General features: G+C 46.9%; 1 protein-coding gene across 5 annotated transcripts in view; it reads right to left on the reverse strand.

Moving 5' to 3' along the window:
* PATJ (PATJ crumbs cell polarity complex component) overlaps positions 1–14,673 on the reverse strand; it is a 292,499-nt gene that overhangs the window by 79,933 nt on the left and 197,893 nt on the right. For all 5 annotated transcript variants that reach the window (XM_056532909.1, XM_056532907.1, XM_056532910.1 and 2 more), the window contains one exon: positions 2,770–2,861. In XM_056532909.1, the coding sequence (XP_056388884.1) occupies positions 2,770–2,861 (92 nt within the window). The remainder of the gene's footprint in view (positions 1–2,769; positions 2,862–14,673) is intronic.

Consider the following 14,673-nt stretch of genomic DNA (forward strand, 5'->3'; position numbering starts at 1 on the left):
AGGGACTGGGGCATCAAACCCCTGGACACCAGGGACTGGGGCATCAAATCATTGGACACCAGGGACTGGGGCATCAAACCACTGGACACCAGGGATTGGGGCATCAAACCTCTGGACACCAGGGACTGGGGCATCAAACCTCTGGACACCAGGGACTGGGGCATCAAACCACTGGACACCAGGGACTGGGGCATCAAACCCCTGGACACCAGGGACTGGGGCATCAAACCCCTGGACACCAGGGACTGGGGCATCAAACCCCTGGACACCAGGGACTGGGGCATCAAATCATTGGACACCAGGGACTGGGGCATCAAACCACTGGACACCAGGGACTGGGGCATCAAACCACTGGACACCAGGGACTGGGGCATCAAACCCCTGGACACCAGGGACTGGGGCATCAAACCCCTGGACACCAGGGACTGGGGCATCAAACCACTGGACACCAGGGACTGGGGCATCAAACCATTGGACACCAGGGACTGGGGCATCAAACCAGTGGACACCAGGGATTGGGGCATCAAACCACTGAACACAAGGGACTGGGGCATGAAACCATTGGACACCAGGGACTGGGGCATCAAACCAGTGGACACCAGGGATTGGGGCATCAAACCTCTGGACACCAGGGATTGGGGCATCAAACCACTGGACACCAGGGACTGGGGCATCAAACAATTGGACACCAGGGACTGGGGCATCAAACCACTGGACACCAGGGACTGGGGCATCAAACCATTGGACACCAGGGACTGGGGCATCAAACCACTGGACACCAGGAACTGGGGCATCAAACCACTGGACACCAGGGACTGGGGCATCAAACCATTGGACACCAGGGACTGGGGCATCAAACCACTGGACACCAGGGACTGGGGCATCAAACCACTGGACACCAGGGACTGGGGCATCAAACCACTGGACACCAGGGACTGGGGCATCAAACCACTGGACACCAGGGATTGGGGCATCAAACCATTGGACACCAGGGACTGGGGCATCAAACCACTGGACACCAGGGACTGGGGCATCAAACCACTGGACACCAGGGACTGGGGCATCCTACCACTGGACACCAGGGACTAGGGGAATCAAACCAAGGGACACCAGGGACTAGGGGAATCAAACCACTGGACACCAGGGACTGGGGCATCAAACCACTGGACACCAGGGACTGGGGCATCAAACCACTGGACACCAGGGACTGGGGCATCAAACCACTGGACACCAGGGACTGGGGCATCAAACCACTGGACACCAGGGACTGGGGCATCAAACCACTGGACACCAGGGACTGGGGCATCAAACCACTGGACACCAGGGACTGGGGCATCAAATCACTGGACATCAGGGACTGGGGCATCAAACCACTGGATACCAGGGACTGGGGCATCAAACCATTGGACACCAGGTACTGGGGCATCAAACCATTGGACACCAGGTACTGGGGCATCAAACCATTGGACACCAGGGACTGGGGCATCAAACCATTGGACACCAGGGACTGTGGCATCAAACCATTGGACACCAGGGACTGGGGCATCAAACCATTGGACACCAGGGACTGGGGCATCAAACCATTGGACACCAGGGACTGGGGCATCAAACCATTGGACACCAGGGACTGGGGCATCAAACCATTGGACACCAGGGACTGGGGCATCAAACCATTGGACACCAGGGACTGGGGCATCAAACCATTGGACACCAGGGACTGGGGCATCAAACCACTGGACACCAGGGACTAGGGGAATCAAACCACTGGACACCAGGGACTAGGGGAATCAAACCACTGGACACCAGGGACTAGGGGAATCAAACCACTGGACACCAGGGACTGGGGCATCAAACCACTGGACACCAGGGACTGGGGTATCAAACCACTGGACATAGGAGTCTTATGCATTAAACCACTGGACACCAGGGACTAGGGGAATCAAACCACTGGACACCAGGGACTGGGGCATCAACCCACTGGACATAGGAGACTTATGCATTAAACCACTGGATACTAGAGACTGGTGCATTAGGAAAGGCAGCAACAAATTACATTTCAGTTGTTTTTGTTGTAATTTAACAAGTTAAAACACAAACATAAAAAAGTGTCAGTTCCTTATGTTTGCCTCCTCCATGGCTGCTCTTCCCTCCCTTCTATACTTCGCTCCCATTACCATTTTAAAAGTCACAAAACGTCCATACAAGTTTACACATCAGAATTTACCTAATACATATGGAGGAGATTTATCAAAACTTGTGCAGAGAAAAAGTGGAGCAGTTTTTCACAGCAACCAATCAGATCTCTTCTTTTATATTTCAGAAGCCTTTTAAAATATAACAGAAGCCATCTGATTGGTCACTGTGGGTAACTTCTCCACTCTTTCTCTGCACTGGTTTTGATAAATCTGGCCAACAGTTACTTCCCCTTTAAAGGGGTATTCCGGCTTTATACATCTTATCCCCTATCCAAAGGACGGGGGATAAGATGTATGATTGCAGGGGTCCCGCCAATGGGACCCCCGCGATCTCTGTGCCGGGCGGTGCCTCCGAGACAGATACGTGACATCACGGCCACGCCCCTTCGTGACATCAGGAGGCATGGCATGATGTCACGAAGGGGCGTGGCCGTGACGTCATGTCTCTGTCTTGGAGGCAGCATCTGGCAAAGAATGCCGGGGGCTGCACAGAGATCGTGGGGGGCCCATTTTATCCCCTGTCCTCTGGATAGGGAATAAGATGTATATGCCGTTTGTTCCAATGAACACTTACCTGATCAGCACCAGCTTCACTTTGGAGGGAGCGGACTTGATAACCGCCGACGCGTTTTGGTGACTTTTCCCAAACAGAATCTGGTTATTCAGCTGGAACAGAAATGAAAGAGAGAAATGTATTGAGAGTCCGCTGGGTCATCGCCGTCACAGTATAAACAGCTTCAGAGCATTATTCCGGAGTTCTGCTGCCCCAGGGGGCGCCTGCTGTCTGACGCCTTTCTCTTTGTACCTTCAATGTAACAAGATTATGGAAACTACGCACTGTCTGTGATAGAAGTAACTCAAGAGCGCACAAGTAACAGGCTCAGGGAGAAAATAGGACACTTAAAGGGGTACTCCGGTGGAAAACCTTTTTTTTTTTTTTTTAATCAACTGGTGCCAGAAAGTTAAACAGATTTGTAAATTGCTTCTATTAAAAAATCTTAATCCTTCCAGTACTTATTAGCTGCTGAATACTACAAAGGAAATTATTTTCTTTTTGGAACACAGAGCTCTCTGCTGACATCATGACCACAGTGCTCTCTGCTAACACCTCTGTCCATTTTAGGAACTGTCCAATCCCCATAGCAAACATATGCTGCTCTGGACAGTTCTTAAAATGGACAGAGGTGTCCGCAGAGAACTTTGTGTTCCAAAAAGAAAAGAATTTCCTCTGTAGTATTCAGCAGCTAATAAGTACTGAAAGGGTAAAGATTTTTTTAATAGAAGTAATTTACAAATCTGTTTAACTTTCTGGCACCAGTTGATTTTTAAAAAAAAAATAGTTTTCCACCAGAGTACCCCTTTAAGTCTGTATTTGTTTGGGATCGTCTGTTCTGGTAAGTGTAGTAGTTTAGGGGCCTCAAATCACATGACCTGCAGAGAGAAGGACCTGCAGAGACAAGATCACATGACCATATCTGTGCAGCTCCTAAAGCTAAGGGGAAAGCAGCAACGCTCCCCAAAGTGTAAGGTGCAGCGTGTGTGTGTGTGGGGGGGGTCTGCATTTATGGGGGTCTGGACTGAGGTCTGTATTAGCTTAAGACGTCTAATCAAGGGTCTGTATTTAGGGTTCTGGTCTCGTGTTTATAATATTTTTGAAGGTCTAATTGGGGTCTGAATCTAGAGGGTGTCGCTTGAAGTCTGTATTCATTTATGGGGTCTGTATTTGTTTATAGTTTAGAGGTTTGTGTATTGGGGTTTGGCCTGAATTCTGGAGACGGAATTCATTTTGGAGTCTGGTCTGGGGTCTGAATTTATTTGTGTTACTGTAGAGAAGTGTTTCCCGACCTGGGTGTCTCCTGGTGATACAAAACTACAACTCTCAGCCTGCACGGATAGCTGATGGCTGTCCAGGTATGCTGGGAGTTGTAGTTTTGCAACTGCTGGAGGCACGCCGGTTGGAAAAACACTGCTCTAGATGTTGTCATTCACTGACTGCAAGCAGTAATCTTGACAACAATGCAGAAGTTTAGCACGAGGTATACTGGTGACCCGCATTACTGTACATTGTACAATTATTCATATTTGACACATTTTTGGAATCCTTCTATTTTTCTTTCCTTCCAAACATCATGTGATTTTTATAGAACAGAACGTACCCGGCTCCACAGCCGCATCTTCACCTGCAAAAAAATTCGGCTGCGCAATTCTTCCGGGAGGCGGAGCGGTCAATCGGCGCTGTACGTCCTGAATCCGGGCCAAGTAAACCCACCGGTGATTGACAGCTCCTCGTCCTCAAGAGGCTGCGCATGAGCTGCGGACATGCTGGGGTTGTGCGTATAATGGAGGGAACGACCTTTTCCTGCAGTTAGTCGGCGCCCGGGACGAGAGATTAAGCCGGTGACATGGCAATAAAGAATGGCCGTTTAATGGTGACGCGTCACTTTCTATAAGCTTTACAGAGGATCATTGGGCCAAGTAACCGCTCCAATCTACCTACACAGCAAGGTACAGCCTAGTGGCATCTCTGGTATAAAATGGATTTTACCTTATGGTCCATATTCAGCTAGAAAAAAAGGTAAAAAGGACTAAGAAAAGTATTTATCCAGAGCGACGCCATTAACTAGCTCCATCCCATAGGGCACCAGATTGTGACCTGTAGTGTAACTACTACTACCAGCCTAGAACTGAACAGCGGTGGCCTGCACTTGTGGATTTACAACTCTGCTCCACTTGTCAGCGCCCCTGGTTATTCAGATTGGCTTCTGTGTAAAAGTGCAAGAATAAATAACACCACCATACAGCGCAGGAATAAAAAAAAAAACGGGAAAAAAAAACCTCCATACAGCGTTAGAATAAAAAAAAATAAAACAAAAAACCTCCATACAGTGTTAGAATAACAAAACAAAAAAACACACCACCATATAGCGCTACAATAAAACACGCCAACATACCGTGCTGAAATAAATCATACCACCATACACCACTGGAATTAATAATAACACCCTACAGTGCAAGAATAAATAATACCACCATATAAAGCAAGAATAAATACCACCATACAGTGCCAGAATAAATAATACCACCACACACCAATGGAATGAATAACACCACCCTACAGTGGCGAAATAAATAATATCACCATATAGTGCAAGAATAACTAATACCACCATACAGTGCCAGAATAAATAATACCACCATATAGTGCAAGAATAAATACCACCATACAGTGCCAGAATGAATAATACCACCATACACCACTAACATTTATAATAACACCTTAGAATGTTAAAATAAATAATACTACCATATAGTGCTAGAATAAATACCACCATACACCACTGGAATGAATAATAACACCTTACAGTGGTGAAATAAATAATACTACCATATAGTGCAAGAATAACTAATACCACCATACAGTGCCAGAATAAATAATACCACCATATAGTGCAAGAATAAATACCACCAGTGCCAGAATGAATAATACCACCGTACACCACTGAAATGAATAATAACACCTTACAATGTTAAACAAATAATACCAACATATAGTGCAATAATAAATACCACCATACAGTGCAATAAAAAAATATCACCATATAGTGCAAGAATAAATACCACCATACAGTGCCAGAATGAATAATCCCACCATACACCACTGAAATTAATAATAACACCTTAGAATGTTAAAATAAATAATACTACCATATAGCGCTAGAATAAATACCACCATACACTACTGACAAGAATAATAACACCTTACAGTGCTAGAAATATATCATACCACCATATAGTGAAAGAATAAACAAGACCCCCATAAAGTGCTAGAATAAATAATACCACCATACACTACTGAAATGAATAACACCACCTTACAGTGCAAAAAAACAACAACAAAAAACACCACCATACAGTGCAAGAATAAATACCATCATACACTGCTAGAACAAAGGACACCACCATACAGTGCTAAAATAAATATTACCACCATACACCACTGGAATAAATAATACAACCTCACAGCGCTAGAATAAACACCAAACAGTGCATATTAATTCCACCATAGGGTGCTAGACGAATACCACCATATACAGTGCTAGAGTATTACCCCCATGCAGTGCTAGATATATTAAACAATACCACCATACAGTGTCCAAAAGACACCTCCAAACATAAAGAATATAATATAATAAATGTGGCAACTAATGTGTAAATAATACCGCTACACTATAAATATCAGGATTCACGGCAGTCACATGTTTTAATGCTAGGCCGCCGGTGGCGCCCCCTTCAGCTAGAACAGCTGTTACACATCCCAGAGGGTGCCATTCACATCATACATCCCCCGCCACCTCCTGCTCACATCTTTCTCTGTATAATATGATGAAATGTTTCTTTAATCCCTTTCGTTCCGTCTCCGCCAGCAGCCGCCGTTTATACAGCCCGGAAATCCAATTTACACAACAGCATTATACGGTTATTACAAAACCGCGGCTGAAATGCTCTTAAATCTTCAAGGATGTGAGTCACGTGATCCGCATACGTGAAGCCGAGCGATTTCTATACGGGATCAGACATTTTTTTAACGCTAAATATCGTGCGGCATAAAGCGCCGGCCCAGACAGAATCGCCATAAATATTCGGTTTTATTTCTTCCTCTGGGCCAATAATAGACTTAAAATTCACAATTTGTTACTGACTACAATACGGAAAAGTGATGCAATTACAGAAGACCATCTCGCTAGTTTCCCTAATGCAGTGGTTTCCAACCTGCGGACCTCCAGATGTTGCAAAACTACAACTCCCAGCATGCCCGGACAGCCAACGGCTGTCCGGGCATGCTGGGAGTTGTAGTTTTGCAACATCTGGAGGTCCGCAGGTTGAAGACCAATGCCCGAATGTATCAAACTTCTATAAACCAGAGGTATCTGCAGACTCATCTGTGGTGTCCCGGTACCGTACCTGCGTGTGTGTGGGTCCCATTAGCCAGAGTCCTTAGGACGTCGGGGTCCCCATTGTCTAGTTCACCCCTAGTCACCTCTCATCCAGATAGTTATTGCACTAATAACTTACTTAGGAAGCATGTAAATATTATATAAATGCCTTATAAATAGTTAATTACCTGTCTATAGCGTAGCAGGACCTGCGGGTCACGTGGTTAGGTGAACTCTATGGTATTTCTGCTTTAGGACCTTTGGAGGTCCTTGTGACGTAGTGTAACTGTGAATGACAGATGTTTGGACCAATCAGATTCACCCCGGCCCCTGCCCCATATAAGGGAGCGGCGGCCATTGTTCTCTCTCTGGCTCCCGGGCTGTCAAACGAGCAGGATCTGCGCAGCGGTCTGTCGCAGTGAGTTAGGCCTGAGCCTCGCGGCAATGGCTGATATATCTAGGATCGCGAGTGTATCAATCCCTAAACACTCTGCAGGATCGCCGGACCTTATCTATCCCCTAAATCCGGATGGATCTGCAATAATTACCCTAAATTCAGGGACTTTAATTTATTTCAAGGTCCGTAACAATTGTCAGTCATTGAGATATATAGAGACTGTTTGCAGAGACAGTTATGGTTCATTGGATGTATCGCAAGCATCTAAGTAAAGTTCTTCAAGTTAAAGTTCAACTACTTTGTGGATCTTCAGTCATTTTATTACATGCACCTATCGTTACTGGGAAGGGCGGCGATAGGCCGGAGAATTGTCTCAGCATACTAGCCCTCAGCCTGGCGTCACGAACTACAGGGTTAAAGGAGTAGTCCAGTGGTGACCCAGTGGTGAACAACTTATCCCCTATCCTAAGGATAGGGGATAAGTTGCAGATCGCAGGGGGTCCGACCGCTGGGGCCCCCCGCGATCTCCTGTAAGGAGCCCCGACAGCCCGCGGGAAGGAGGCGTGTCGACCTCGGCACGAAGCGGCGGCCGACACGCCCCCTCAATACAACTCTATGGCAGAGCCGAAGCGCTGCCTTCGGCAATCTCCGGCTCTGCCATAGAGATGTATTGAGGGGGCGTGTCGGCCGCCGCTTCGTGTGGGGGTCGACACCCGCTATCTGGCCGGAGATCCTGGTCCCCGTACAGAGAGATCGCAGGGGGCCCCAGCGGTCGGACCCCCCGCGATCTCAAACTTATCCCCTATCCTTAGGATAGGGGATACGTTTTTCACCACTGGACTACCCCTTTAACATTAACCCCTCATCTACCGAAACAATACCCCCACTACCAACACCCCCCCAAGGGCTACCACACATCTATGGGGTCGCCATCTCCGAAACGGAATTTACACACGGGGGGCCAAATTATAATCACATTATGGTTCCTGGATTAAAATGTCGCTATTAGGCATTACAGATTATGGATTACAGAGGCTGGGCGACATGTGACCAAGTGTATTAAAGGGGTTATCCATGAAAAAACTTATATATATATATATATATATATATATATATATCAACTGGCTCATTGGTCCATACCATCTGTCAATTCTCCTTACAAAGGATTATGGTCTGACATGTGACTATACCATGTGACCTTGGAAGGTCCTTAAGAATAACCTAAAGAAGTAACATTAGTCATGTGACCTAAGGTCCTGCGACACTATATAGACAATTAAATATATAATTACTTATACATGTAAACATGATAACATTAAAGAAGGAAGAGGTGACTAGGGGCTGTCCCACCAGGAGGATGCTACTGGAACGAAGTAACTCTGACTTTGGGGACCACCATACAAGGTACGGTATACCATACGGTACCGGGACACCACAATAAGATGTATATAGCCGGAATATCCCTTTAGGGTACATTCACACATAGAGGATCCTGCGCAGATTTGATGCGCAGGATTTGTAACTGCCGATTAGAAGCTGCGCTCAGTCATTCAGTTTACATTGAAATCTGCTGCAGAAAATCCTGCGCATCAAATCTGCCCACGTGTGAACATAGGGTAGGTTAGGGTACATTCACACGCACGCAGATTTGATGCGCAGGATTTTCTGCTGCAGATTCCAACGTAAACTGAATGACTGATCACAGCTTCTAATCTGCAGTTACAAATCCTGAGCATCAAATCTGCGCAGGATCCTGTACGTGTGAACGTACGCTTCATTTTCATGCATAGAATATCATGAAATATAATAGATTAGAATGGTTATGGAAGGATACCTACCGTCTGCTGAACTATGTATCAAAGCCTATCACCATCTGCTGAATGAGATATCTAAGCCTATCACATGTGGGACTGCATCTAAGGCAATAGAGTGTGATACTGTCTAATGAACTTGTATATCTACACCTATCAGGTGTGATACTGTCTGATGAACTGTGTATCTCAGCTTAAAACATGTCATACAGTCTGCAGAGCTTAGGAATCTAAGTCTATTAAGTGTGGTACACGGTGTTCAGAATATGCATGTGAGCCTATCATATGTGATACTGTCTGTTGGGCTGGTGTATCTAATCCTATCATATGTGATGCTGTCTGTTGGGCTGGTGTATCTAATCCTATCATATGTGATACTGTGTGTTGGGCTGGTGTATCTAATCCTATCATATGTGATACTGTGTGTTAGGCTGGTGTATCATATGTGATACTGTCTGTTGGGCTGGTGTATCTAATCCTATCATATGTGATTCTGTCTGTTGGGCTGGTGTATCTAATCCTATCATATGTGATACTGTGTGTTGGGCTGGTGCATCTAATCCTATCATATGTGATACTGTGTGTTGGGCTGGTGTATCTAATCCTATCATATGTGATACTGTGTGTTGGGCTGGTGTATCTAATCCTATCATATGTGATACTGTGTGTTAGGCTGGTGTATCATATGTGATACTGTCTGTTGGGCTGGTGTATCTAATCCTATCATATGTGATTCTGTCTGTTGGGCTGGTGTATCTAATCCTATCATATGTGATACTGTGTGTTGGGCTGGTGCATCTAATCCTATCATATGTGATACTGTGTGTTGGGCTGGTGTATCATATGTGATACTGTCTGTTGGACTGGTGTATCTAATCCTATCATATGTGATACTGTCTGTTGGGCTGGTGTATCTAATCCTATCATATGTGATACTGTGTGTTGGGCTGGTGTATCTAATCCTATCATATGTGATACTGTCTGTTGGGCTGGTGTATATAATCCTATCATATGTGATACTGTGTGTTAGGCTGGTGTATCATATGTGATACTGTCTGTTGGGCTGGTGTATCTAATCCTATCATATGTGATACTGTCTGTTGGGCTGGTGTATCTGAGCCTATTGTGGTGTCCGGGTACAGGACCTGGTCCTGTCCCTTTGTCTGGAGTCCCCTCAGCCAGAGTCCCTCCATGCTAATGGAATCTCCTGAAGGGCTAACCCCTAGTCGCCTCTTAATATTGTAATATTTCATGTATATATTTATATATTTAATTAATCTAAGATACCTCTGTATAGGACCTTAGAGGTCACGTGCCTTTAATTGATGTTATGCTATGGTTTAAGGACCTTTGGGTCATGTGATATACCCAGAGTTCCATGGGTCAGGACTGACAGGTTTGGCTATCCAATGAGCTTTGGTCCACCCCCTTAATATATAAGGGGCTGCTGGCACTAAATTCTCTCTCTCTCGTGCTCTTGTTCCTGGCACTTAAAGAAAGTACATCTCATATCTCATCAACAATCCAAGCTAGGCCTGAAGCCTTATCTTCCGCAGCCACTAAACCGTGAGTTATCCAGCTCAAAACTACTAAAATCCTGTGTGACTACTGCAACTCAATTATCATTAATCCAGTAGCACAGTGGCTACCAAACCAAAGCTTATTGTTCTTAGAAGTCCCAGCAAACCTGTGAGGAACCTGAACTACGGTCCTCTATACAAAGACTGTTCTGTTACCTGCAGTTGCATAAAATATGCAGTAAAGTTTATTCCGGTTTTCATCAATATCTGCTGTGGACATTCCGTTATTTATCCCTACCGTTTGTGGGACGGTTGGCGGTAGGACCATTACCCTAAGGAAACCTCACCCTGGTGTCACGACAACAAAGGGTTAATACCAACATACCCTACACCAGTGGTCTTCAACCTGTGGACCTCCAGATTTGCAAAACTACAACTCCCAACATCGGCTGTCCGGGCATGCTGGGAGTTGTAGTTTTGCAACATCTGGAGGTCCGCAGGTTGGAGACCACTGCCCTACACTATTACCTGCACCACCCAGTCACCACACTATCAAACGTGATACTGTCTGTTGGGCTGGTGTATCTGAGCCTATCATATGGGATACTTCCTGCTGGGTTGGTGTATCTAAGCCTATAATATGTGATACTGTCTGTTGGGCTGTGTATCTAATCCTATCATATGTGATACTGTCTGTTGGGCTGTGTATCTAATCCTATCATATGTGATACTGCCTGTTGGGCTGTGTATCATATGGATACTTCCTGCTGGGCTGGTGTATCTAAGCCTATCATATGTGATACTCAGGGGCGGACACAGACAACAGAGGGCCCTTGTGCAAAGAATGTGCCTGGGCCCCCCCCCCCCCCCCCCCCCAAAAAAAAAAAGTAATATGCCATAAAATTGCACTGCAACTCACATTAATCTGCATTAGATAGGCAGCAGTTCCCCCACATTAGGTAGCATAGATTCCCCACATTAGGTAGCATAGTTTCCCCACATTATGTAGCATATATTCCCCACATTAGGTAGCATTGCATAGTTTCCCCACATTAGGTAACGTAGCATAATTTCCCCACATTAGGTAGCGTAGCATATATTCCCCACATTAGGTAGCGCAGCATATATTCCCCACATTAGGTAGCGTAGCATAGATTCCCTACATTAGGTAGCGTAGCCCCACATTAGGTAGCGTAGCATAGCATATATTCCCCACATTAGGTAGCATGGCATAGAGTCCCCACATTAGGTAGCGTAGCACATATTCCCCACATTAGGTAGTGTAGCAAAGATTCCCCACATTAGGTAGCATAGCATATATTCCCCACATTAGGTAGCATAGATTCCCCACATTAGGTAGCATAGCATATATTCCCCACATTAGGTAGCATAGATTCCCCACATAAGGTAGCGTAGCTTAACCCCAACAAACAAACACACACACACACTCTCACTCACCCACACACTCTTACCTGGCCTGCACTACTTACATCTGCCCATGGGGACTTCCTGGCAGAGGTGCGCGCTATAAGTGACATCATCGCACGCTCTGCGCTGGACGTCAGCGTCCAGGTGCTTGCGATGACGTCACTCACTGCACGCACCTCAGCCAGGAAGTCCCCATGGGCAGATGTAAGTAGCAGTTTAGTGACTGGGCAAGACTGGTTTCCCTGTCATATGTGCACTGGCAGGGCTGCCATCAGAAATTTCGGGGCCCCTTACACAACTCAAGGCCTGAGACCCCCACCGATCACCTCGGTTGAAGTGGTTCTCCAGCTGTTGGAAAGCTAAAACTCCCATCATGTCTGGAGAGCCTCAGGCAATGGGAGTTGTAGTTTTGTAACAGCTGAAGAGACACAGATTGGACACAGTTTTACCCATCATCACTGCAGAACTTACAAGTGACTACAGCTCTGATGGGACAGTCATAAGAACACACAATGATGTCAGTGACCTGAGTGACGTCTTCTTTTCTTCTTCATCTGGTCCAGAGATCAGGTCTTCCCCCAGCTCCATCTTCTCTGCAAAGTCTGACATGCAGACATCATTGGCTCCTCACTTTGTCAGCAGATCCTCATCCTCTGCATGAAGACAGTAATCATTATAACCTTGCCAGAAAGTGTAACCTAAATAAAATACTGCCCCACACTGTACCCTGAATATAATACTGCTATACACTGTACCCACTAAATATAATACTGCCACACACTGTACCCTGAATATAATCCTGCCACACACTGTACCCTGAATATAATACTGCCACACACTGTACCATGAATAGCATACTGCCATACACTGTACCCACTAAATATAATACTGCTATTCACTGTACCCACTAAATATAATACTGCCACACACTGTACCATGAATAGCATACTGCCATACACTGTACCCACTAAATATAATACTGCTATTCACTGTACCCACTAAATATAATACTGCCCCACACAGTACCCTAAATAAAATACTGTCACACACTATACCCTAAATAAAATACTGCCCCACACTGTACCCTAAATATAATATTGCCAGACACTGTAACCTGAATACAATACTGCTGTACACTGTACCCACTAAATATAATACTGCTATACACTGTATCCACTAAACCTGCATCTCTCATCACCCCCATAACCCCCCTGCACCTCTCATCACCCCCATAACCTCCCCATGCACCTTTCATCCCCCCATAACACCCCCTGCACCTCTCATCCCCCCATAACACCCCCCTGCACCTCTCATTACCCCCATAACACCCCCCTGCACCTCTCATTACCCCCATAACACCCCCCTGCACCTCTCATCACCCCCATAACCCCCTGCACCTCTCATCACCCCCATAACCTCCCCATGCACCTTTCATCCCCCCATAACACCCCATGCACCTCTCATCCCCCCCATAACACCCCCCTGCACCTCTCATTACCCCCATCACACCCCCTGCACCTCTCATCACCCCCATAACCCCCCTGCACCTCTCATTACCCCCATAACCCCCCTGCACCTCTCATTACCCCCATAACACCCCCTGCACCTCTCATTACCCCCATAACCCCCCCCCCCTCTCATCACCCCCATAACACCCCAAGCACCAGTTCCCCTGCACCTCTCATCACCATTGTAGTCTGCAAACAACATAGCCCCCATCCACCCCCCCCCCCCCCCCCGTTCACTCACCCTGCCGGGGTTCGGTGCAGCTGCTGCTCCTGTCAGAGTGTCACTGCACGGGGAGGATCCGTCGGGAGGCTGCTGGACTGGAGATTACGCCGGGACAGGTCAGGTGACTGGAGTAGACGTGCGTGCCTGCGCGGGGCACGTCAACTCCCATCAGCCCCTGGCCTGTCCGGCCCTGCCGTACTTCTTAAGGGGCCTGCGCCCTAGAAAGAGCGGGCCTCATAGTCCTGCGGGCCCCCCGGACTATGAGGCCCGGTCATAGTTCTGACGGGTACCCAGCCAGGAGTCAGTGAGTGACAGTCGCAGTCACTCACTGACTAGCCGGAAAAAAAAAAGTACAGGGACGTCCGGGCCTCCCTGAAGCTCCGGGCCCCATACAAGTGTATGGGTTTACCCCCTGATGGCGGCCCTGTGCACTGGGTCCGATGGTAGGACCGGCCCAGCGTGTGAGGGCGGGCCCAGCCCTCCTCCCACGCTGGGCCCCTGTGCAGCTGAACCGGCTGCACAAGCGATATGTCCGCCCCTGGTGATACTGTCTGTTGGGCTATGTATCCTATGGATACTTCCTGCTGGGCTGGTGTATCTAAGCCTATCATATGGCTACTTCCTGCTGGGCTGGTGTATCTAAGCCTATCATGCGTA

This window comes from Hyla sarda, chromosome 7 (assembly GCF_029499605.1).
Source record: "Hyla sarda isolate aHylSar1 chromosome 7, aHylSar1.hap1, whole genome shotgun sequence".
NCBI classification, from domain to species: Eukaryota; Metazoa; Chordata; class Amphibia; order Anura; family Hylidae; genus Hyla; species Hyla sarda.